Below are 26,237 nucleotides of genomic sequence, written 5' to 3'. Positions count from 1 at the left end.
CTGGGTGACAGAGTGAGATTCCATCTCAAAAAAAAAAAAAAAAAACCTAAAAAAACAAAAAATAACAATGGCCTCCAGCTCCATCCCACGTGGCTACAAAATACATTATTTCATCCTTTTCTAGGGCTGAGTAGTATTCCATGGTGTACATGTACCACATTTTCTTTATCCAATCCTCAATTAATGGACACTTAGATTGATCCATGACTTTGCTATTGTGAACAGTGCTGTAAGGAGCATATGGGTGCAGGCGTCATTTTGATATGATTTATTTCCCTTTGGGTATTTACCCACAGTGGTTTTGCTGGATGGAATGGTAGTTCTGTTTTTAGTTCTTTGAGAAATCTCTATACTGTTTTCCATAAAGGTTGTACTAATTTACATTCCCATCAACAGCGTACAAGCATTCACTTTTCTCCGCATCTTTGCCAACATCTGTTGTTTTTCGTGGAATGTCTTTTCTTTAGAGTTTATCTAATTGCCTTTAACCTCCTGATATGTGAACAACAAATTCATCCCTTGTGGCAGCATTAAGACCTTTGGAGGTTTCTTGTTCTCCCTCTCTCATTCATTGAACACACCCACCACCACCACCACCGTACTACCATGACTACCGCATCTCTGCCATCTGATCAGCACAGGGCCCGAAGGCACATTCCCTGTACTCAGAACATTACGAAGCAACAGGATGTTGTAGGAGTTACCATCCTACCAACACTACCGCATGCTCATATCCAAGATGCTTTGGAATTCCAGCTAACAAAATAACACCAATATGGTACCCAGGTCACATAAGCACTCAAGTGTATCCAGAAAGGTGACCAGTTCTTTAAAATGTGATCCCATGAAATATCTCTACCTTTTCACAATCTCAAAAGGCAAGTGACAGGTATTGCTCTAAATATCACTTTCAATAATATAATACTTGTGGCAAGGTATCCTATAATTTTAAGAGCTACTGCTATGTAATTTACATAATTACTATAATATAGTAACAGTTACATAATGCACTGTTATTTTCATTATTTTGCTCAGTGTTTTTACTTTTATCCTAAAATTGCTTTCATAAACTCAAAAAGTTGTTTCTTTTAATACTTTTTCTCTAGAGAAAAAGCAATTTTATGAAAGTATTTTGCAATAACATATTGATTATTTATTCTATCATTTTATTTGGCAATAGTTATACCCATTCCTTAGCATAATTACTTATTTATCTCTTCAATGACCCAGGTCACCATCAGAACACATAATTACTCAAGATAAGAGGTTGGGCAAAGCAGGAATTTTGCACACTAAGAGGTAGAGCCATATCAGTTATTGAGTACGTTAATTTCTTTTGTAACTGGGTGCTGTAATAAAAGAGCTGAGGCTTGGACTTTAAAACTTGTGGTACAAATCTTGACCCAGCTGTCAACCACCTCAAGTCAAGACTATCACCTTCCCCGGCCCTTAGTGCCATTATCAAGAGAGGAACTTACAAGAAAGCATTAATACTGGTGATATTAATGTGCTAGTTGTTATCTCATGATGTGCAAAGTCTTCTCATTGGATCATGATTCCCAGTGCTGTCATGGCATTGCTTTCCTTTGACAGATTGTGATGGTTAATTTCTCATGACAACTTGGCTAGGCTAAGGGATGCCCAGATCACTGGTACAACATTATTTCTGGGTATGTCTGTGCAGATGCTTCTGGAATAGATTAGCATTTGAAACAGGTAACTGAGTAAACATTACTCTCAACCATGTAGGCAGGCATCATCCAATTTACGAGACCCTGAATAGAACAAAAAGACAAGAGGCCAGGTATAGTGGTTCACGCCTGTAATCCCAGCATTTTGGGAGGCCAAGGCAGGAGGATTGCTTGAGGCCAGGTGTTCAAGACCAGCCTGGGCAAGAGTGAGATCTTGTCTCTACAAAAAAATTAAAAATTAGTGGCCAGGCGCGGTGGCTCAAGCCTGTAATCCCAGCACTTTGGGAGGCCGAGACGGGCGGATCACGAGGTCAGGAGATCAAGACCATCCTGGCTAACACGGTGAAACCCCATCTCTACTAAAAAATACAAAAAAACTAGCCGGGCGAGGTGGCAGGCGCCTGTAGTCCCAGCTACTCGGGAGGCTGAGGCAGGAGAATGGTGTGAACTCGGGCGGCGGAGCTTGCAGTGAGCTGAGATCTGGCCACTGCACTCCAGCTTGGGCGACAGAGCGAGACTCCGTCTCAAAAAAAAAAAAAAAAAAAATTAGTGTGGCGTGGTGGTGACATGGGATTTGTTCCCTTGACCTTGACCCCCTTCATGAGCAGGAACTGGAGTGGCTCATTTTGCTCAGCCTGCCGCTGGCCACTCCTTGCAAGAGGGAGTGTGCGAGCAAGCGAGTGTCGGAACCCGAGGGAATGAACGCTAGAACCAGGTTCTGGAGGGAGCAGGCTCTGTATGGTCCTCACAGCAGCATCCAAGCCCCCGCCCTCTTCACACCCAAGTTCTTGTCTGGCACCCAGGAAGAATCAGGTTGCATGGTCAGATTGAAGGGTAGCATATGTGGAGGATTTTACTGGGTGATGGAAGTGGCTGTCAGCGGGATGGGAATTGGAAAGGGGATGGTGTGGGAAGAAGGTGTTCTTCCCCTGAAGCCACACCATCTGAAGTTAGCCGTGTCCATCAGTCGTCTCTGATGCTCAGTCGTTTGTGTTGTTCTGCCAGTTGAAATCCTTTTATGGGCACAGGATAGGGATGTGGTAGGCCAAAAAGGCAACATTTGGGCGGAAAAACAGAGTCAGCTGTTTTCACTTAGGGGCGTAGTTCCAGGCTTAAGATGGGGGGGAAGGGGGGTTAGCCAGGAGCCCAGCTGTTCTGTATCAGTGGTGCATACCTCTGGTCCAGCTACTCAGGGGGCTAAGGTGGGAGGATCACTTGAACCCAGAAGGTTGAGACTGCCGTAAGCTGTGATTGTACCGCTGCACTCCAGCCTGGGCAACAGAGCAAGACCTGTCTCAAAAAAAAAAAAAAAAAGAAGAGGGAATTCTCTCTCTTTCTGTTTCTCTCCTTGAGCCAGTAAGTTCACATTTTCCTGCCCTCCGACATCGAAGCTCCTGGTTCTCAGGCATGCACCCTACCCCTACGCCTACACTTTTCCATTCTTTGGCCTTTGACTTCAGACTGAATTACACCACTTGCTTTCCTGGATCTCCAGCTCCTAGACGGCAGATGGTGGGACCTCTCAGCCTCCATAATCACATGAGCCAGTTCCTACAGTAAAGCTCTTCTTATCTCTCTCTCTCTCTCCTTCTATTTATATTTATATTTATATTTATAGAAGGAGAGAGAGAGACAGACAGACAGCGATTCTCGTGCTCAGCCATCTGAGAAGCTGAGTTTACAGGTGCCTGCCACCACACCCGGTTAATTGTTGTATTTTTAGTTGAGATGAGGTTTCGCCATGTTGGCCAGGCTGGTCTCAAACTCCTGGCCTCAATAGGAGATAGATAGATGATAGATTGATTGATTGATTGATTGATTGATTGATTGATACATCCTATTGGCTCTGTTTCTCTGGAGAACCCTAATACACAGATGATGTTATCTGGACTTTTCTGCACAGGCAGCGGTGTGCTGGAGCTGTCCTCTCTCTTTGTTGGAATTGCACCTTGAGAGTAAGTGCCTCCTTAAATCGTGTGCCCTAGGTGCCTACTTTGCCTCACCCTAGTGCCAGCCCTAGTACTTTGGAGAAAGATGCACAAAAAGCCAGCAGATGCAGGAATAAGCCACTGTAATCATGTCTTGGTCTAAAGAGCTCCGGTTCCTGAAGTTCCTTCATAGAGGAGTTGGCCCTCTCCATTCCTCTGCATTGGGCTGACAGTGGACCTAGAAGTCACTGGATTTTATCTTCATGTCCCATCATTATCATCCATCTCAAGAACTTTTTCATCTTCCCAAACTGAAACTCTGTATCCATTAAGAAATAGTGCTCCAATCCCCCTGCCCTCAGCCCCTGGCAACCACCATTTTACTTTTTTGTGTGTGTGAGACGGAGTTTCACTCTTGTTGCCCAGGTTGGGCTGGAGTGCAGTGGCGCGATCTCAGCTCACTGCAACCTCCGCCTCCTGAGTTCAAGCAATTCTCCTGCCTCAGCCTCCCAAGTAGCTGGGATTACAGGCATGTGCCACCACATCTGGCTAAGTTTTGTATTTTTAGTAGAGACGGGATTTCACCATGTTGATCAGGCTGGTCTTGAACTCCTGACCTCAGGTGATCCACCCACCTTAGCCTCCCAAAGTGCTAGGATTACAGGCATGAACCACCGTGACTGGCCCCACCATTCTACTTTCTGTCTCTGTGAGTTTGACTACTCTAGGTACTGCATATCAGCGAAATCATACAGTATTTTTGGTTTTGTTAGAATATCCTCTTTTCAAAATGAATAAACCCCTGGTTAAAGATGGTGGTTTAACCCTATAGTTTATCACCACTCCCTCCCAATACCCCACTAAAATAATAGTAAAGGAGGTAACAAGTTGGAAATCTACAACGCATGGGAAGCCACCAAGAGATAAGAAATTTCAACAAAATTACTAAAGATGTTAAGTAGCCAGGTGCAGTGGTTCATGCCTGTAACACCAGCACTTTGGAAGGCTGAGACAGCAGGATTATTTGAGGTCAGGAGCTCAGGACCAACACAAAAAGATCCCGTCTCTACCAAAAAAAAGATTAGCCAGGCTCATCATGTTGGTGTGTGCCTGTAGCCCCGGCTACTCTGGAGGCTGAGGCGGGAGGCTCACTTGAGATCAGAACTTGAGGCTATAGTGAGCTATGATTGCACCACTGCACTCCAGCTCAGGTGACAAAGAACAAGACCCTGTCATTAAACTTTAAAAAAAAAGAAAAGAAAAAAAAGATGTAAAGTAGAGGGTGGACCCAAAGGACAAAACTATAGGACCAATACCACTTATATGAGGTTCCCAGAGGGGTCAGATTCACAACCACAGTAGGCAAAATGGTGGTTGCCAGGGGCTGGGAGAAAGGGGAATAAAGAGTTCCTGTTGGCCGGGCGCGGTGGCTCAAGCCTGTAATCCCAGCACTTTGGGAGGCCGAGACAGGCGGATCACGAGGTCAGGAGATCGAGACCATCCTGGCTAACACGGTGAAACCCCGTCTCTACTAAAAAATACAAAAACGAGCCGGGCGAGGTGGCGGGCGCCTGTAGTCTCAGCTACTCGGGAGGCTGAGGCAGGAGAATGGCGTGAACCCGGGAGGCGGAGCTTGCAGTGAGCTGAGATCCGGCCACTGCACTCCAGCCTGGACGACAGAGCCAGACTCCGTCTCAAAAAAAAAAAAAAAAAAAAAAAAAAAAAAAAAAAAAAAAGAGTTCCTGTTTAAATGGGTACATAATTTTATTTGTGTGTTTGTGGCTTTGTTTTTTGTTTTTGCTTTGTTTTTGTTTTGTTTTCAGACAGAGTCTTTCTCTGTCACCCAGGCTGGAGTGCGGTGGCATCATCTTGGCTCACCGCAACCTCTGCCTCCCAGATTCAAGTGATTCTTGTGCCTCAGCTGCCCGGGTAGCTGGGATTACAGGCGTGCACCACCGTGCCGGGCTAATTTTTGTATTTTTAGTAGAGACAGGGTTTCACCATGTTGCCCAGGCTGATCTCGAACTCCTGAGCTCAAGTGATTCACCTGCCTCAGCCTCCCAAAGTGCTGGCTGCGCCTGGCTGGGGATAGAATTTTAGTTTGGGGAGATAGAAAAGTTCTGGAGACAGAGGGTAGTCGTGGTTGTACAATAACGTGAATGTATTTAACGCCATCGAACTGTACACAGAGAAGTGGTTAAAATGGTGATGTTTATGTTATGTGTATTTCATCACACGCTCACAAAAATAAAGGGTAGCAGTAATGGACGAAGCGAAGCAGAGGCTGACAGGGACTGGAATGGCCACGGAGGGGAGGTGGAGAGGAGAATAGCAGCCAAGCAGGGAGCAACCCATACCTTGCGACCTCCAAGTGGCTCAAGCCCCATAAATTCCCGGTAGAGCAAAGGATAGAAGTAAGACATGGAGTGGAATCTTCCTACACCCTGACCCTCACGCATATGACACAGCGCATTTTGGGAGGCCGAGGCAGGTGGATCACTTGAGGTCAGGAGTTTGAGGCCAGCCTGGCCAACATGGTGAAACCCTGTCTCTATTAAAAATAACAAAAATTGGCCGGGCGCGGTGGCTCAAGCCTGTAATCCCAGCACTTTGGGAGGCCGAGACGGGCGGATCACGAGGTCAGGAGATCGCGACCATCCTGGCTAATACGGTGAAACCCCGTCTCTACTAAAAATACAAAAAACTAGCCGGGCGAGGTGGCGGGCGCCTGTGGTCCCAGCTACTCGGGAGGCTGAGGCAGGAGAATGGCGGGAACCCGGGAGGCGGAGCTTGCAGTGAGCTGAGGTCCGGCCACTGCACTCCAGCCCGGGCGACAGAGCGAGACTCCGTCTTAAAAAAAAAAAAAAAAAAAAAAAATACAAAAATTAGCCAGGCGTGATGGTGCACACCTGTAATCCCAGCTACTCGGGAGGCTGAGGCAAGAGAACTGCTTGAACTAGGAAGGTGGAGGTTGCAGTGAGCCTAAATCTCACCACTACACTCCAGCCTGGGCAACAAAGCAATACTCTATCTTAAAAAAAAAAAAATCGAATGTCTTAAAACACCCACAATCTGTCATTTAGAGGTTCACCAATGTCTAGAGAATGGCTTCCTTCCTGATCACCCTAAGTGAAGGCCTCCAGTGAGTAAGTCCACTAAAAATACAAAGGCCCTCAACAAATGATTTATGACATCGTTCTCATATACATTCCAATATGGTGACTTTGATGAAAGTCTCCAACATGCAAGACTCACTCTAAGATAAGCAAGCAAAAAGCAGGACCAGGAGGCAGGCACATCTCCATGCTATGGAACTGTCAGCACAGCCGAGCCCATGCTTAGTCAGAACCAGTAGCACATGTGCATAATGGGCCCACCCTATCATGCACACAGCCTGGACAGCAGGCCTGCGTGGAGCAAACAGAGGTAACTCAGGAATAGAAAATAACTTTAAAATTTCTCTATGTACTTGGCCCGTGAGCTAAATCTGCATTTATCATAGCTGGAAATCAATAGACAACGTCCAAAATGGATGAATCAAGAACTGGTGATAATGGGATACTATTCAGCCATTAAAAAAAAAGAAATTGCATCTTTTCACCTGTATCCCCAGCACTTTGGGAGGCCAAGACGGGAGGATCACTTGAGGCCAGGAGTTTGAGACCAGCCTAGACAACAGAGGGAGACCACTGTCTCTAAAAAAAGAAAAAGACATCATGTCCTTTGCAGCAACATGGATGGAACTGGAGGCCATTATTCTAAATGAAACAACTCAGAAACAGAAAGAAAAATACTCCATGTTCTCACTTATAAGTGGGAGCCAAATAATGTATACACAAGGACATTAAGTGTGGACTGATAGACACTGGAGACTAGGAAAGGTGGGAGGCTGGGAGGAGTGTAGATGATGAGAAATGAACAGGTACAGGTTGGGCGCAGTGGCTCATGCCTGTAATCCCAGCACTTTGAGAGGCCTAGTTGGGTGGCTCTCTTGAGCCCAGGAGTTCAAGACCAGCCTGGGCAATAGGACAAAACCCTGTTTCCACAAAAAATACAAAAATTAGCTGAGTATGGTGGTGCATGCCTGTAGTCCCAGCTACTTAGGAGGCTGAGGTGGGAGGATCGCTTGAGTCCAGGAATGCCAGGCTACAGTGAGCAGAGATCGTGCCGCTGCACTCTTGCCTGGGCCACAGAGTAACAGCCTGTCTCAAAAAATAATAATAAAAATAAAAAATAACAGGTGCAATGTACTTTATTCAGATGATGGATGCGCTAAAAGCCCTGACTTCACCATTACTCAATAGATCCATGTAACAACATTGCACTTGTACTCCTAAAATTAACACAAATTTAAAATAGGACCAGGTGTAGTGGCTCAGGCCTGTAATCCCAGCACTTTAGGAGACAGAGGTGGGTGGATCACTTAAGGTCAGGAGTTCAAGACCAGCCTGAGCAACATGGTGAAACCCTATCTCTACTAAAAATACAAAAATTAGCCAGGCAAGGTGGTGCATACCTGTAATCCCAGCTACTCAGGAGGCTGAGACACAAGAATTCCTTGAACCCAGGAGGTAGAGGTTGCAGTGAGCCTAGGTGGGTGACAGAGCGAGACTCCATCTCAAAAAAATAAAATAAAATAACTTGTGACCTAACCATATTATTTCCATGCAACAATAACCAGCAGGAGAAACAGCTGAAGGAACTAAATATGGTTACCTCCATAGGACCACGGCTGGGGAGAGAGAGGCTGGAATGGTTTCCATGCATCATAAACCCTCCTGCATAATTTGATTGTTTAACCTTATGCATGTATTAGTGATACTTTGATTTTTTTAAAAAAAATGTTCCAAAGAAAATGACTAGAAGGTTTTTTCTCCTATAGCATTGTTTCATTCTGGAATCTTCCAATTAAGCTTTTGGCTAAACACATAAATATGATAATGATAATTATTCAGGAATCAGGAGGTTTGTAAAAACATTGTGTCATTAGAGTAATCAAGCTCTGCTCTAACACATCTTGGCTTTTTGGGATAATTAGACCACACTGGAGGCCCAGATGGGGTGAATGAGAAAGCCATGGGTGTCTGCCACAGACTAACAAGAAAACATCACACAAACCTACTCAGCTGGTAGTTGAAATCTGCATGTTAACTTTGTACACAAGGAAAAAGGAATAAAAATACTAGATTTAGGGCAAACCATTTCACTTTAAAAACTAAGTACAGAACATGAGTGCAGTAATTAATGTCCTACATAACTTAATTTTAAGCCCTTGTGTTAAAATCGACTCTTCGCTGTGGGGAGGGGACAGGTCTCACTCTGTCCCCCAGGTTGGAGTGCAGTGGTGCAGTCATAGCTCACTGCAGCCTCTATATCCCAAGCTCAAATGATCCTCCTGCTTCAGCCCCCCTAGTAGCTGGGACTACATAAATGCACCACCACGCTGTAGAGACGGGATTTTGCCATGTTGTAGAGATGGGGATTTTGTAGAGACAGGGTTTTGCATATTGCCCAGGCTGATCGCCAACTAATTTTGTAGAGACGGGGTTTTGCCGTGTTGTCCAGGCTGATCTCCAACTCCTGGGCTCAAGCGATCTGTTTAGCCTCCCAAAGTGCTGGAATTACAGGCATGAGCCACCAAGCCTGGCCTAAAACAGAATCTTTAAAGCTAGAAGTGATCTCTTCTACAGGTTCCATTTTTTAAAAAATTCACCTCCTACTGTGAGCATAATACCAAAAAAAATTTTTTAACCTATTAATTCATCTAACCAAGATATATTGATTCCTACTCTCAGCCAGGCCAAGCTGGAAGTAAGAATGCAATAGTGAGACCGGGCACGGCAGCTCACGTCTGTAATCCCAGCACTTTGGGAGGCTGAGTGGGTGGATCACCTGACATCAGGAGTTCAAGACCAGCCTGGCCAACATGGTGAAATCCCGTCTCTACTAAAAATACAAAAATTCGCTGGGCGTGGTGGCAGGCACCTGTAATCCCAGCTACTTGGGAGCCTGAGACAGGAGAATCGCTTGAACCCAGGAGGAGAGGTTGCAGTGAGTGGAGACTGCACCACTGCACTCCAGTCTGGGAAACAAGAGCAAAATTCTGTCAGAGAGAAACAAAGAAAGAGAGAGAGAGAGAAAGAGAGAGAGAGAGGAAGGAAGGAAGGAAGGAAGGAAGGAAGGAAGGAAGGAAGGAAGGAAGGAAGGAAGGAAGGAAGGAAGGAGGGAAGGAGGGAAGGAGGGAAGGAGGGAAGGAGGGAAGGAGGGAAGGAGGGAAGGAGGGAAGGAGGGAAGGAGGGAAGGAGGGAAGGAGGGAAGGAGGGAAGGAGGGAAGGAAGGAAGGAATGCAATGGTGGAAAGACACATACAATCCCTGCTCTCAGGGCGACTTAAAGGCCAGTATAGAATATACACAAGAAAAGAGACAATGTCACCACAATGTGCAATGACAGAGTTTGGTAAAGGAGTACAGTTGTGCGACAACAGAGTTGGTACAGGTTGAGTAACAACTATCTCAGACAGCAGATCTCAGGGCAGCAGTGAGAAATCTCCTGAACTGAAAAATATCTAGGCTGAGCTGCAGTGAGAAGACTTGATGGGAAGAATCTGGGAGAAGTTTCATGTGGTTTCTGGAATGCAGGACAAAGGCTTGGAGGGACGAGGCACAGTGGCTCACTCCTGTAATCCTAGCACTTGGGAAAGCGGAGGGAGGTGGATTGCCTGAGGCCAGAAGTTCAAGACCAACCTGGCCAACATAGCGAGACCCACCTCTCTCTTTATACTTAATCATATTATATGATAATGATATGGTTTGAATCTGTGTTCCCACCCAAATCTCATGCCGAGTTGAAATCCCCAATGTTGGAAGTGGGGCCTGGTGGGAGGTGATCAGATCATGGGGGTGCTTTCTAATGGTTTAGCATCATCCCCCAGTGCTGCTCTCATGATAGAGTTCTCACGAGCTCTCCATGGCTGTTGAAAAGTGTGTGAGAGGTGGCTCCTGCCTGTCATCCCAGCACTTTGGGAGGCTGAGGCGGGTGGATCACTTGGGGTCAGGAGTTTGAGACCAGCCTGGGTAACAAGGTGAAACCCCATCTCTACTAAAAATACCAAAATTAGCTGGACGTGGTGGTGGGCGCCTGTAATCCCAGCTACTCGGCAGACTGAGGCAGGAGAATCGCTTGAGCCTAGGAGGCAGAGGTTGCAGTGAACCGAGATCGCACCACTGCACTCCAGCCTGGGCCACAGAGCGAAACTCCATCTCAAAACAAAACAAAACTTGTGTGACATCTCTCCCCACCACTATTTCTGCTCCATCCACATAAGACGTGCCTGCTTCCCCTTCCCCTCCCACCACAGCTGTTAAGTTCCCTGAGGCCTCCCCAGCCATGCTTCCTGTATAGCCTGCAGAACCATGAGCCAATTAAAACTCTTTTCCTTATCAATTATCAAGTCTCAGGCATTTATTTGTAGCTTTGTGAGAACGGACTAATACCGATAATATAAAAAATATTAGTAGGCCAGGTGTGGTGGCTCAAGCCGGTAATCCCAGCACTTTGAGAGGCTGAGGCAAGCCAATCACCTGAGGTCGGGAGTTCAAGACCAGCCTGGCCAACAAGGTGAAACCCTGTGTCTACTAAAAATACAAAAATTAGTCGGGTGTGGTGGCACACATCTGTAATCCCAGCTACTTGGGAGGCTGGGGCAGGAGAATCGCTTGAACCTGGGAGGCAGAGGTTGCAGCAGGCTGAGATTGCACCACTGCACTCCAGCCTGGGTGACAGAGCAAGACTCCGTCTCTAAATAAATAAATAAAATTAAGTTAAGGCTTGGTGGGAGTAGAGAGACACAATGGGGGAAGGTAAAGGCGAGAGACAAAAGGTGAGACCAGAGATTTAAGCAAGTGCCAACTCACACAGGCTTTTATAAACAACATAACCAAGGATATTCTAAGAGAACAGAGCAAGGAGAAGCTATTAAAGCCACTGATGTCTCTGGGGATGGGGGGAAGTACAATAGACTGAATGTTTATGTTCCCCTAAAATTCATAAGTTAAAACCTTAGCCCTCAAGGGGATGGTATTTGGAAGTAGGGCCTTTAGATTAGGTCGTGAGGGTCAAGCCCTCATGGATAAAATTAGTACCTTTAGGGTTGGGTATGGTGGCTCATGCCTGTAATCCCAGCACTTTGGCCAAGATCATACCATTGCACTCCAGTCTGGGCAACAAGAGTGAAACTGTCTCAAAAAAATAACAATAATAATTTTTATATATATATATATATATATATAGAGAGAGAGAGAGAGAGAGAGAGAGAGAGAGAGAGAGAGAGAGAGCACCTTTATAAAAGAGATTCTGGCCAAGCATGGTGGCTCACAAATGTAATTCCAGCACTTTGAGAGGCCAAGATGGGAGAATCACTTGAGCCAAGGAGTCTGAGACCAACTTGGGCAATATGGTCAAACACTGTCTCTATTACACTTTTTTTGAATAGTGGGGTGCTGTGGTAAATGCCTGTAGTCCCAGTCACTATGCAGGAGGCTAGGGCAAGAGGATTGCTTGAGCCCAGAAATTTGAGGCTGTCATGAGCCATGATTACACCACTGTACTTCAGCCTGGGTGACACAGCGAGACTCTATCTCAAAAGACAGAGACAGCCGGGCACGGTGGCTTACATTTGTAATCCCAGCATTGTGGGAGGCCAAGGTGGGAGGATCACTTGAGGTCAGGAATTCAAGACCAGCCTGGCCAACATGGTGAAACCCTGTCTCTACTAAAAATATAAAAATTAGCCAGGCATGGTAGTGCACGTCTATAGTCCCAGCTACTCGGGAGGCTGAGACAGGAGAATTGCTTGAACCCAAAAGGTGGAGGTTGCAGTGAGCTGAGATGGAGCCACTGCACTCCAGCCTGGGTGACAGAGCGAGACTCTGTCTCAAAAAAAATGAGAGAGAGACCCAGAGAGATCTCTTGCCCCTTTCTCCATGTGAGGTTTTAGCAAAAAGACAGCCATCTATGAACCAGGAGGCAGTCCCTCACCAGAGACTGAATCTATCAGCCTTAATCTTGGACTTCCCAGCCTCCAGAACTATGAGAAATAAATTTCTTTTGCGGATAAGCCACCGGTGTGTGATATTTTGTTACAGCAAGCAGCTCAACCGGACTAGGACGGGGGGTGGGCAGGGAGTCTTGAGGGACAGGTCTGGCATCATCAAATTTGCTTTAGAAATATTATTTTCAGGCTGGGTGTAGTGGCTGATGCCTGTAATCCTAGTACTTTAGGAGGCCAAGGCCAGCGGATCACTTGAGGTCAGGAGTTCAAGACCAGCCTGGCCAACATGGCGAAGCCCCGTCTCTACTGAAAAATACACAAATTAGCCAGGTGTGGTGGCACACACCTTTAGTCCCAGCTACTCTGGAGGCTGAGGCAAGAGAATTGCTTGAACCCAGAAGGCAGAAGTTGCAGTGAGCTGAGATCGCAACACTGCACTCCAGCCTAAGCAACAGAGAGAGACTCTGTCTCAAAAAAAAAGAATTTTTTTATTCAGAAAAATTAATATAGCTTAGTTTCCATTATTTTGATTACTTTCCAATCATACATGTCTTATCAATTTCTATTGTTCGTTGTTAGGGTAGTTGGACAAATATTTGAGAAATGGTAAGGATAATAAAACTAATTGTAGAATGCTATTAAATTCATAAACCACTTAGTCATGCTTTTACTGCATTTACTTAAGAGGCAGATGGTATAGACAGATTTGCACCTGGTGCCACCATTCTTCTGCCCTATGTCCACTGAAGGCACTGGTAATTGATCATGGTACAAGCTCCTGATGTCTCAGACACAGTCTCACAATCCTTCTCAACACAAATCTCCAGGCAAGAAGTATCATCTGCTTAAGTTGTCACTTGATAAAAAATTATATTTGCGCCATCCTAAAATGGTGTAAAGCACCTACATTGTGGAATTACAACCACTTGATTGAAATCCATGACTTCCACCTTAATACTAGATCTAAGTTACTTGACTTCCACTTTTGAGTGGTGTGTGTGTGCGTGTGTGTGTGTTGTGTGCGTGTGTGTGGTTTTTGTTTCATTATATTTTAGACGGGGTCTCGCTCTGTTGCCCAGGCTAAAGTGCAATGGCACAAGCTCAGCTCACTGCAACCTCCACCTCCCCGGTGTTGCCATGCCCAGCTAATTTTTGTATTTTAGAAGAGACAGGTTTAACCATGTTGGCCAGGCTGGTTTTGAACTCCTGACTTCAAGTGATCCACCCGCCTTGGCCTCCCAAAGTGCTGGGATTACAGGCATGAGCCACCATGCCTGGCTGGTTTTTATTTTTTGTTTTGGGGAGTTTTTTTGAGACATTCTCTCACCCTGTTGCCAAGGCTGGAGTACAGTAGCATGATCACAGCTCACTGCAGCCTTGACTTCTTGGGCTCAAGTGATCTTCCCAACTCAGTCTCCTGAGTAGCTGGGACTACAGGAATGTGCTATCACATACAACTAATTTTGTTTTATTTTTGTAGAGCCAGGGACTCGCTATGTTGCCCAGGCTGGTCTCGAACTCCTGGACGCAGGCAATCCTCTTGCTTCAGCCTCCCAAAGTGCTGGGATTACAGTCATGAGCCACCATGCCCAGTCAGTTTTCTCATTTTAAAAATAGACATAAAGACATGTAACAGAGGGCTGCTGTAACTAAATTAAGAAGCAGCAAACTATGAAATTGTACCATCTATGTCTTTATATCAATTCAATGATCCTGTTTTGGAAAGAGAGAGTAAGAGAAAGATAGGAATCAGTAACAATTCCACTCAATGTGCATGCACCCCAGAGCACGTATGACATGAGAGACACTTTCCCTAGCAATGGTTATTAGTTTCGGTTTCAGTGTGTCTCTCACAGAATGAGAAGTTCACCCAGTGAGAGTGGGTCTGTGGTTTGAAGGGACATATTTTCCAAAACACATGGCCCCCAAATGCAAGCCAACAGCATCACATATTTCTTAAACAAAAGACCAGCAGTCTATCTCAACTTTAGAGAAAAAAAAAACCTAGCTAGGAGGGACTCCCTAAGGATATAACAGATATGCTCCTAATGAATTTAAATATGGCCAAAGGCCGGGTGTGGTGGCTCACACCTGTAATCCCAGCATTTTGGGAGGCCGAGGCGGGTGGATCACCAGAGGTCAGAAGTTCAAGACCGGCCTGGCCAACATGGCAAAACCCTGTCTCTACTAAAAATACAAAAATTAGCCAGGGATGGTGGCACATGCCTGTAATACCAGCTACTCGGGAAGCTGAGGCAGAAGAATCGCTTGAACCCGGGAGGCAGAGGTTGCAGTGAGCTAAGATCGTGCCACTGCACTCCAGCCTGGGCAAAAGAGTGAGACTCCATCTCAAAAAATAAACAAATAAAATAAGAATAAAAAATAAATACAGCCAAAAAAATCTTTCAAATTCCTCTTCCAATTAGGCTGTAAAGATCTAAATAAACCACCAGTTTTGTTGTAAACATGGGGGAAAACAGATAAAGTAAAATATCATATTGATTTTTCAGATATCATAAAATAGTCTAAAGGAACTAAATTCTAGAGAAAGGGGACAAGGCTTCATAGGTAGGAAAAATTAGGGATCAGTGGGGGCATTTGCCAAGTCTGGGCATGGGCAGGCAGAAGATGGGCCCTGCCACAGAGGATGGGGCTCTGCTTGGCTAAGAAGAAACCACTGATTCTTTAAACATCTCTATGGGCTGAAGCAACAGATGGAAATATCTAAGAACTCAAAACACAGTGCTAGTCTTCCACTTTTGCTAAGTGGGTTGCAGTGCAGGAGGCTGGGTCTTCCGTCTTCCTCACTGAAAGACAGAGAGAAAACTCCACTAACTCTTCATGCTTGGGTCCAAAATTCCACTAGAAGAAGGGGCCCATAAGACACAGAGCACATCTTGCCCTTAAGACATTTAAAATCCAGGTGGACAAAAGCTAACTAAACCTGCAACTAATCCAACCCCAATTCAGCTCCAGTCTTGATTGGATCTGACTGATTAGCTCCTCATCCTAATTGACTGGCAAGAGGAAAGGGCTTGCCCTCTCCAGGGAAAAAATATTTACTTCAGTCACTTTGGTTCTTTACAATGTCTAGTGTACAGTATCTAGCTAGACACAATATCTGGCATAAAATTAAAAATTATGAGATGCAAAGCAGGAAAATGTGATTCGTAATCAAGAGAAAAAACAATCGATATATGCAGATTCTTACATGACTGAGATACTGGAATTTGCAGATAAGGACTTTATGATAACTACTATAAGTATGTTAATGAAATTATAGCGTAAAATAGACAAAATGATAAGAAGATGAAGATTTTCTTTTTCCTTTTTTTTTTTTTTGAGACAGAGTTTCACTCTTGTCACTCAGGCTGGAGTGCAATGGCATGATCTCGGCTCACTGCAACCTCCAACTCCCAGGTTCAAGCGATTCTCCTGCCTCAGTCTCCCCAGTAGTTAGGATTACACGTTCCTGCCACCACGCCTGGTTAATTTTGCTATTTTTAGTAGAGATGGGGTTTCACCATGTTGGCCAGGCTGGTCTCGAACTCCTGACTTCAGGTGATCCACCTGTCTTGGCCTCCCAAAATGCTGGGATTACAGGTGTGAGCCACTGTGCCGGGCCAACAAGATGCAGATTTTCAACAGAAAAATACACTCTCTTTAAAAAGATAGGTGGACGTGGTGGTGTGCACCCGTGGTCCCAGCTACTTGGAGGGCTGAAGTAGCAGGATCCCCTGAGCCCAGGAGGTTGAGGCCGCAGTGAGCTGAGCTTGCACCCTGTACTCCACCCTGGGTGACAGAGCAAAAGCCTGTCTCAAAAAATTTTTTAAAAATTTAAAAAAGAGAGAAACTCATTAATCTGGGGATCAAGTGTACTAATACTAAGGTGAGATGCAATCTCCGGATAAGACTTTAGAGTATTGTTTACCATATATACATATATATACACCATATATATATAAAATATACACATATACACACACACACACATATATTTTGGAAACGGAGTCTTGCTCTGTCACCCAGGCTAGAGTGTAGTGGCGCCATCTCAGCTCACTGCAGCCCCCTGCTTCCCAGGTTCAAGTGATTCTCGTGCCTCAGCCTCCTGAGAAGCTGGGATTACAGGTGTGTGTCACCACACCCTGCTAATTTTTTGTGTTTTTAGTAGAGACAGGGTCTCATTGTGTTGGCCAGGCTGGTCTCAAACCCCTGACCTCAAGTGATCTGCGAGCCTTGGCCTCCCAAAGTGCTGGGATTGCAGGCATGGGCCACCACGCCCAGGCACTACCTCTAATTTTTACTGGCTTCCAGAAATAACTCATCATGCTGTTCCAAGAAGTGAAGTTAGCCAACAGGATCTACTTCCGCTTTCAATCCAAGTCCATGCTCCTCCCAGGCAACCCCAGCCAACAACAGAACACAGCAGGGGTATTAGGGCCTAACTATTTCTGTTCCAAAGAGCCATCTTTGCTCCAGGGCTTCCTGTTGGGTTGGCCAAGACGTTGTCAGATCTGCAGTACAGTCTGGGGCTCTCCCTGCTCAATCCTGCTTCTTCTCCCTTTTACCTTTCCCAGGCATTACCTCCAATAAACCTCTTAACTCTGGCTCAGCATCTATTTCTGAGAAGAACCAATAGACACACATGGCTTTAGAACTCAACCTGTGGACTGGCCTCCCAAAGCGCTGGGATTACAGGCACTTTGGGAGGCCGAGGCTGGCGGATCACTTGAGGTCAGGAGTTCCAGACTAGCCTGGCCAACATGGTGAAACCACATCTCCACTAAAAATACAAAAATTAGGTGGGCGTGGTGGTGCATACCTGTAATCCCAGCTACTTGGGAGGCTGAAGCACAAGAATCGCTTGAACCAAGGAGGTGTAGGTTGCAATGAGCCAAGATCATGCCACTGCACTCCAGCCTGGGCCACAGAGTGAGACCCTGTCCCAAAAAGAAAAAAAACTCAACCTGTGTCAAGATGTGTCTCCTCCAATATGTGTAAGATGACTGACCCAACAACCAGGCACAAAGTAGACTTCCAGTAGATGTTAGGAATCTTTGCCTTTTGCGTCACTTAAGGTATGTGTTTGCTGGTCAGGAGAGCCTCAAAATAACACTGCCACAAATAGGACAGCTGACAGTCCAAATGGTAAGGTGGCTTCACAGTGTCCCAAAAGTCCTGGACTTCTAGCTGATCCTGTGAAATAGTCAGATAAGTGAGTGAAGCCATCTTGGACCCTCTAGACCAGGCAAGCTGCCCCCAGTGATTCCAGTTGAGGCTACATGGAACTGAATTGCTTAGTCAAGCATGATCCATGAAATTGAGAGGTATAATAAAGTGATAATTGTTTTAAGTCACTGAATTTGTGGGTGGTTCCTGTAAACAGAACACATCTCCTAACTAATACAGAGAGAAAACCTTACTTTAAAATTGTATATCTAATACCATGGTACCACAGCATTTGGAAATTACTACTTTCCTGCTTTATTTTTATATGTTGTTCGTTTTTTTTCCTTTTAAGAAAGTCTTTATACTCACACAATTCTGTATTCAGTTTTTTTACTTAAATATTATTTCAAAAGCAAGTGCTTGTTTTTGCTACATAACCTCAGTTTTAATAGGGCCATTTTACATGGAAAGTTTGCCTTTTTGAGATAGAATTCACGTATCATAAAATTCACTTTCTTTTCTTTCTTTTTTTTTTTTTTGTGATGGAATCTTGCTCTGTCATCCAGGCTGGAGTGCAGTGGCGCAATCTCGGCTCACTGCAACCTCCGCCTCCCAAGTCCAAGCAATTCTCCTGCCTCAGCCTCCTGAGTAGCTGGGATTACAGGCATGCACCACCATGCCTAGCTAATTTTTTTTGTATTTTTAGTACCATGTTGGTCAGGTTGGTCTCAAACTCCTGACCTCGTGATCCGCCCACCTCAGCCTCCCAAAGTGCTGGGATTACAGGCTGGAGCCACCCCACCTGGCCCAAAATTCACTTTTTAAAGTATACAATTTAGTGGGTTTTAGTATATCTACAAAGTCATGCAACCATTATCATTATATACTACCAGACATTTTTTTTCTTTTTCTTTTTGAGATGGAGTTTCACTCTTGTTGTCCAGACTGGAGTGCAATGGCGCTATCTTGGCTCACTACAGCCTCCACCTCCTGGATTCAAGTGATTCTCCTGCCTCAGCCTCCCAAGTAGCTAGGATTACAGGCGTGTGCCACCACGCCTAGCTAATTTTTTTTGTATTTTTAGTAGAGGCGGGGTTTCACCATGTTGGCCAGGCTGGTCTTGAACTCCTGACCTCAGGTGATCCAACCGCCTCAGTCTCCCAAAGTGCTGGGATTACAGGCATGAGCCATTGCACCTATCCTACTTCCAGACATTTTTATCACCCCAGAAAGAAACCCTGCACCCCTTGGTAGTGACTTCCCATACCCACTCCTCACCCCCATGTCCCAGCCCTTGCAGCCACTAATCCACTAATATTTTCTGCCTCTATGGATTTGCGTGTTCTTGGCATTTCTTTTCTTTCCTTTTCTTTTTGTTTTTTTGAGACGGAGTCTCTCTCTGTTGCCCAGGCTGGAGTGCCTCTTGAGTAGCTGGAATTACAGGTATGAGCCACTGAGAGTGAGCTTATCCTTTTTCCATCTATAACAATTTCCAAATTTACATCTCCATTTCAGATCTCCCGACTTTTAGGGTCATACCAACTATGAAGTAGATGGAATTGCTTGGTGTCCCAACAGGCACTTCCAGCTCAACAAGTGCAAAATTATCTACATCTATTAATATTTCCATCCCCCTCCACAAATAAACTGCCTTTTATCCATTCTCCTTATGCCCATCACTGGCCCTAGGACTCACCAAGGTGTTCAGTCCTGGAACTGGGAGTCCTTAACTGGCTACAACCAATCAGTCACCAATCTTGTAGCTTCTACTTTATGTTTTGCAACTCATGGCTTCCTGCACCCTAGGGCAGCAGGAACTATGTATAATGCAACTGATCAGTTGGTAGCCCATAGTGTAATATGCACATTAATCTCCGTTTCGTGTACTAGAAACAAGGTTGAGAACTGTGACACATCGCAGGATTCCTAAAAATCCAAAATCCATTGTTGCTTCCCTGCTTAAAAGCTCCTGGCAGCCTGTAGAAAAAATAAATTCTTCCCCATTAATGTTTTCAGCAGTAGAAGCTCTAGAATTTCTACACTTGAGGAGCTATGGGGTAAGAAAGAAGATCTGGAGGCTTTGCGAGGCTTGTCCAAAGCAATTCCCAGCTAGTACACTGTTTTTTCCTTATATTTGTCTCTATTTTATGAGGCTAGGGGATGGCTGTTGGACAACACGGGAGAAACAAGGCCCTCAACCCTCACCACCTTTGGTGTGGCCACTGCTATCCACTATAACTCCTAATATATTCTGCATACTTTAGGCTCTGGCCATATTGAATTGCTTACTTTCCAGAACATATATCTCACTCTTCCTCCTGTAATCACTCCATCTCCTGTTTGATCTGAAAGCTTCTTAATCCCATCTCCATTTCAGGCAAGATTCGAAGTCCCCCTCATACCATAGACAAAAATTGGCTCAGGATAAATCAAAGACCTAAATGTAAGAGTTAACACATAAAACTTAGAAGCAAACATTGTGGGTAAATATTTGTATCCTGGATTAGGCAATGCTTTATTGCACCAAAAGTTGTTGCACCAAAAGTGCAAACAACAACAACAAAAATGAATAAACTGGACTTTATAAAAATTAAAAACTTTTGTGCTTCAAAGGGCACTATCAAGAAAGTGAAAAGACAACCAACCCACTGAATGAGAAGAGACTATTTGCAGATTGTAGATCTGATTAGAGATTTGTATCTAGAATATATAAAAGAACTCTTTCCACTCAACAATGAAAAGGAAAATTGCCCAATTTAAAAGTGGTTGGCTGGGTGTGGGGCTCACACCTGTAATTCCAGCACTCCGGGAAGCCAAGGCGAGAGGCTCACTTGAGTTCAGGCATTTAAGACCAACCTGGGCAACATGGCAAGGCCCTGTCTCTACAAAAAAATACAAAAATTATCTGGGCATACCTGTGCTCCCAGCTACCTGGGAGGCTGAGGTGAAGGATTGCTTGAGCCCAGGAAGACTGCAGTGAGCCATGATAGGGCCACTGCACTCCGGCCTGGTTGACAGAGTGACACCCTGTCTCAAAAAGACAGACAAATGGCCGGGTGCGGTGGCTCATGCCTGTAATCCCAGCACTTTGGGAGGCCAAGGCGGGCAGATCACCTGAGGTCAGGAGTTTGAGACCAGCCTGACCAACATGGAGAAACTCCGACTCTACCAAAAATACAAAATTAGCCAGATGTGGTGATGCATGCCTGTAATCCCAGCTACTAGGGAGGCTGAGGCAGGAGAATCGATTTTTTTTTTTAGACGGAGTCTCGCTCTGTCGCCCAGGCTGGAGTGCAGTGGCCGGATCTCAGCTCACTGCAAGCTCCGCCTCCTGGGTTTATGCCATTCTCCTGCCTCAGCCTCCCGAGTAGCTGGGACTACAGGCACCCGCCACCTCGCCTGGCTAGTTTTTTGTATTTTTTAGTAGAGACGGGGTTTCACCGTGTTAGCCAGGATGGTCTCGATCTTCTGACCTCGTGATCCGCCCGTCTCGGTCTCCCAAAGTGCTGGGATTACGGGCTTGCGCCACCGCGCCCGGCCTAGGAGAATCTCTTGAACCCGGGAGGTGGAGGTTGCGGTGAGCCAAGATCGCACCATTGCACTCCAGCCTAAGCAACAAGAGCAAAACACCATCTCAAACAAACAAAAAAAGATAAACAATAACAGGTGTTGGTGAGGATGTGGAGAAAACTGGAGCCCTCATACAATTGCCAGTGGAAAAGTAAAACAGTGTAGCTGCTTTGGAAAATAGTTTGACAGTTCCTCAAGAAGTTAAACTCTAAGTTACTATATGGCTCAATCACTTCATTCCTAGGAGGATTGAAAACACATGTTCCCACAACAACTAGTTCATAGAGGTATTCATGGATATTTATAATAGCAGAAGTGAAAACAACCCAAATGTTCATCAACTGATTAATGGATAAACAAAATATGGTATGTCCATACAAAGGGATATTATTTAACCATGAAAGAATTGCCAAGCACGGTGGTTCACGCCTGTAAACCCAGCACTTTGGAAGGCCAAGGCAGGTGGATAACTCGAGGCCAAGAGTTTGAGACCAGCCTGGCCAACATGGTGAAGCCCCATCTCTACTAAAAATACAAAAAATTAGTCAGGCGTAGTGGCGTGCACCTGTAATCCCAGCTACTCGGGAGGCTGAGGCAGGAGAATGGCATGAACCCAGGAGGTGGAGGTTGCAGTGAGCAACCAGATGGCACCACTGCACTCCATCCCAGGTGAAAGAGTGAGACTGTCTCAAAAAAACAAAAACAAACAATTCAACTTCCTCGCACGGACCTTGTACTGAAACAGGGATTTCCAAACCTTTCTTTGTAGCCACTGTGCACCAGCACCATCAGAGCTCTGTCTCTCTCCTGTGTCCCTCTCTTATGATGCCAGACTTCTCGCCATTTGCTCACTCAGCTCACTACCATCCTGCCTGTGCTCTGCCTTCATCCTGCTGTTCATTCATGCAGCAAAAATTAACTGAGCAGCTGCCCGGAGCCAGGTGCTGTACTAGGCCCTGATGATACAGCAGCGACCAAAACAACATCTCTCTCTCAAAATGTTTACATTCTAGTGAAGAAGACAGACACAAATAATTAAACAGACATACTTGAGAGAGATACATGCTATAAAGAAAATGCAAGCTGAGTTAAGGAGATGTAGAGTGATGTGAGTGGTATTATTTTAAACAAGGTTGTCAGAGACGTCATATCTGGAGGTGATACTTGAGCAGATACTGGAATAAAGTGCTCAAGTACCGGTTGAATTAGACGTGACTGGAATAGAACGAGAAGCTAATTCATGTATATCCTTAGAAGCCAAAGTCTGGTTTTCTCTCTGTGTAACATGGGATCAGTAGAGTGAGTAGAGGAAGAACATGATCAGAGTTATATATTTTTTCTTTTTTTTTTTTTTTTTTTTTGAGACAGAGTCTCGTTCTGTAGCCCAGACTGGAGTGCAGTGGCACAATCTCGGCTCACCACAACCTCCGCCTCCTGGGTTCAAGCAATTCTCCTGCCTCAGCCTCCCAAGTAGCTGGGACTATAGGTGCGCGCCACCATGCCCGGCTAATTTTTTTGTATTTTTAGTAGAGACGGGGTTTCACCATGTTGGCCAGGCTGGTCTCCAACTCCTGACCTGTGATCCGCCCGCCTCGGGCTTCCAAAGTACTGGGATTACAGGCGTGAGCCACCGCGCCCAGCCCTGAGTTAGATTTTAACAAGATCTCTCTAGCTGCTGTGTTGAGAATAAAGTACTGGGGGCAAGGGTTGACACAGAGGCAACTTTTAGAAGGCTACTGCAATAATTCAGCCCGAGTAATCGTGATTTGTGGGAGAGGTGTAGGGATGGAGATGAGGAGAAGAGGTCAGATTTAGGATACATTGTGTAGATATAACGGAGAGGTGTAGTCAGAACAGATGTGGAAGCAAGACAGAGGTCAAGACTGACTCAAGGCTTTTAGTCTGAGCAGCTGAGTAAAAATGGTACCGGTTACATCAACAGGGAACGGTGGTGAAGGAGCAGGTTAGAGGGGAAATAGGGAGCATGGCTTTGGACCCTTAACGTTGGAGATTGGACAGAGGCTAGGCGCGAAACCCGAGTTCACGGAATTGATCCAAGCTACAGACTGATAATTGGGATTGGTGAGTTACAATGGCGTTGCAAGCCATGAAGATAGTTCAGACCGGCTGAATGAGAGGGACAGGAAGGGACTAAAACACTGAGCCGTCGGGAGAGCCCCAGCTCCAGGGGCAGCCTCGGGGGAAGCTCCCTGGACGATGGCTGCGGTAATAGAGCCGTAGGAGCTCCACGAGGTGCAGGTTCAGTGTCTTAAAAGGATGAGCAGCGGCTCGCCACAACTCGGAGGCGGGTGGGCAGCGCTCCAGGCGGAGGGCCCCGCGTCGGCAAAGACACAGGACCCACGACAAGGCGGCCAAGGCCTGAGTCAAAAGGAGGGCCGCGCGCCTCCTCTCCAGCCCGCAGCAAGCGGTGCCACGAGGCACTCAGCCGGTCCCCGAAGTTCCTGTCACGCGGCCCCAGGACCACCGCCGTAGCCCAAGCCAATAGGCGCTGCCGGGACTCCCGAGGCCGCGAAGGAGCCGGGAGCCAGGAACCGAGAGCCGCCAGCCGTCGGCCAAGTCTCGCGACAGCGCGGCCTAGCCCTCCCAGCATGCCCCGCGCCGCCGCCGCTGCCGCTGCCGCCGCCGCCGCGCCGCGGCTTGAGGGCGGGAGGCTGGGGGAGGGTAGCGGACCCGGCGCCGCCGCCATGTTGGGTCTGAAGCGGCTGCTGTAGGTGTCGACGGAGCTAGCGGGCGTGCGGAGCGGGCGACAGCGGCGTGGGATCTGCCTCTCTGCGAGCAGCCGGGAGCGGCGGCGGCGGCGCCATGAGCGGGGGCACCCCTTACATCGGCAGCAAGATCAGCCTCATCTCCAAGGCGGAGATCCGCTACGAGGGCATCCTCTACACCATCGACACCGAAAACTCCACCGTAGCCCTTGCCAAAGGTACGCGGGACCGGGCCTCGGGGTGGGGGCCGGGCCGGGCGCCGCTCGGGGCTGCTCCCCGCTCCGGCCCGTGGCCTCCTCGTTCCCTTCCCTCCCTCCGTCGAGCTCCGGCAGGCCTTTCCCCTCTCCCCTCCCTTCTCCGGGCCCCGGCGTCGCGGGCCGGACCGCGGCCTCCCCGCGGCTCCCTGGCTTCCGCCCCCCTGGAAGGTCCGCGCCTGAAGCCCAGGGAACTACGGGACTGAGTGCGCGGCGGGCGGGCGGCCCTGAAGTCCGAGAACGGGCTGGAGAACACGGAGAAACGCGTCTTCCAACTCCGAAATTCGGGGCTTCTGTCGTCTTAGCACAAAACAAAGCCGGAGTATTCAAAGAATTTTTCCGCCCAGCTTGAGTTCATCGCGGATGCATTGACTACACAGCACCCATTTTCTCACTTTGTTCATTTCAATTCGTGGCAATCTTCCTCTGGTGAACTCTGAGTAATGTGCTAAAACTTTGGGTTTGCTCTGCGACGCAGACATTCTCGAAATGCCATCGATGCCGTGGAGCAGATCCCATCTCCCTCGGCTCATTCTCTGTTGGTATTTACCTGTTAAACCGGAATCCTCAAAGCCTGTTGTGCAACCATCTCATTAGGGCGCGTGGTAAAAATGCTTGCTGCTGCCCCGACTGCCCTGTTTCTGGAAACGGGTTCAAGCTTGATCCAGGATCCTTCTTGACCAGGCAAGCTTGACCTTTGATCCAGGCTCAGTGGGCGTTGACTGATCCCTCTGGAGGCTCTCTGGGAAAAGGAATTCGGCCGAGAAAGAAGGTGCCCCTACCCATAGTATTAATATTTGGCATCGCTAGAGTCTGTGTGGGTTTTGTTTCCGTTCACACGTGCAGGGCCTTTGCTCTGCCAGGAAACCAGAAAGTAAATAAACTAGCTCCTGAATCTTAAAGGAAATCTCACAACAGTGTAAAATACTTTGGGGGAAGCTAGATAACCTAGGTGATTTTCCCAGCACTTCTGGTAGAGGTGGGAGCTGCATAGCATGGTTAGGGACTCTCTGGGTAGGTTTGGTCCAAGGATAAAGAAGATTTTTGAAATCTGTAAACTTTTAAAAATCGTTAACTGATAGGGAAGTGGTTTCACGGGATCAAGTATTTAATAATACTTGTTGGATGCTCTGGTAAATCCTTTATTTATTTATTTTTCTGAGATGGAGTTTAGCTCTTTAGATCATGCAATGGCATAATCTCAGCTCACTGCAATCTCCGCCTCCCGGGTTCAAGTGATTCTCCTGCCTCAGCATCCCAAGTACCTGGGATTATAGGGGCCCGCCACCACGCCCGGCTAATTTGGTATTTTTAGTAGAGACAGGGTTTCATCATGTTGGCCAGGCTGGTCTCGAACTCCTGACCTCCGGTGATCCACCCGCCTCAGCCTCCCAAAGTGCTGGGATTACAGGCGTGAGCCACCGCACCCAGCCTCAGGTAAATCTTTTTACTAGCCCTGGCGTTGGGACAAATCTTATACCTGAGTAGGGAACCTTTTGATGTTTTAGAACTGTACACCATAAAGGAGTAGTACAAGATGGTGATAGTTTCACAGCTCTGCAAATTTGCTGAAGATCATTGAATTATACACTTTTTAAAATCACCAAGTCTAATTTTAAAAGTAGTATGAAAAACCAGGGAGTACCCCCACATTTCCCTCTTTACCTTGCGAAACATTGTATTATGACACATTACCTCATAAAAACACCTGTAGACTTAGCGCTTCAGTGTCTTTTTAGAAATCCACTATAGGATGCATGATGGTATTTGGTCTTTAAGACTTTCCCAGTGATGTTTCTTAAGTAACTTAGTTTTTGCTTGGCCTTATTTTGAATTTATTTTTATATT

The 26,237-nt window shown here is 46.4% G+C and overlaps 2 protein-coding genes and 1 long non-coding RNA gene across 5 annotated transcripts in view; 1 reads left to right on the top strand and 2 right to left on the bottom strand.

The window, feature by feature from the left end:
- The window catches only part of PEPD (peptidase D), an 873,572-nt gene that overhangs the window by 782,334 nt on the left and 65,001 nt on the right, over positions 1 to 26,237 (bottom strand). The window lies entirely within an intron of this gene.
- On the bottom strand, positions 1,220 to 25,783 carry LOC126941816 (uncharacterized). The gene is made up of 3 exons (XR_007721439.1): positions 24,940 to 25,783; positions 2,866 to 2,985; positions 1,220 to 2,704 (listed from the first exon to the last, which is right to left on the bottom strand). It is a non-coding gene; the product is annotated as an uncharacterized LOC126941816 (long non-coding RNA).
- The window catches only part of LSM14A (LSM14A mRNA processing body assembly factor), a 59,415-nt gene continuing 57,198 nt past the window's right edge, over positions 24,021 to 26,237 (top strand). For all 3 annotated transcript variants that reach the window (XM_050768470.1, XM_050768471.1, XM_050768469.1), the window contains exon 1: positions 24,021 to 24,353. In XM_050768470.1, the coding sequence (XP_050624427.1) occupies positions 24,233 to 24,353 (121 nt within the window). In that variant the 5' untranslated portion in view covers positions 24,021 to 24,232. The remainder of the gene's footprint in view (positions 24,354 to 26,237) is intronic.

The sequence above is a fragment of the Macaca thibetana genome, chromosome 19 (genome assembly GCF_024542745.1).
Source record: "Macaca thibetana thibetana isolate TM-01 chromosome 19, ASM2454274v1, whole genome shotgun sequence".
In the NCBI taxonomy this organism is placed as follows: Eukaryota; Metazoa; Chordata; class Mammalia; order Primates; family Cercopithecidae; genus Macaca; species Macaca thibetana.
Note: the sequence above shows the minus strand (reverse complement) of the source record. Positions and strands in the feature narration are given on the sequence as shown.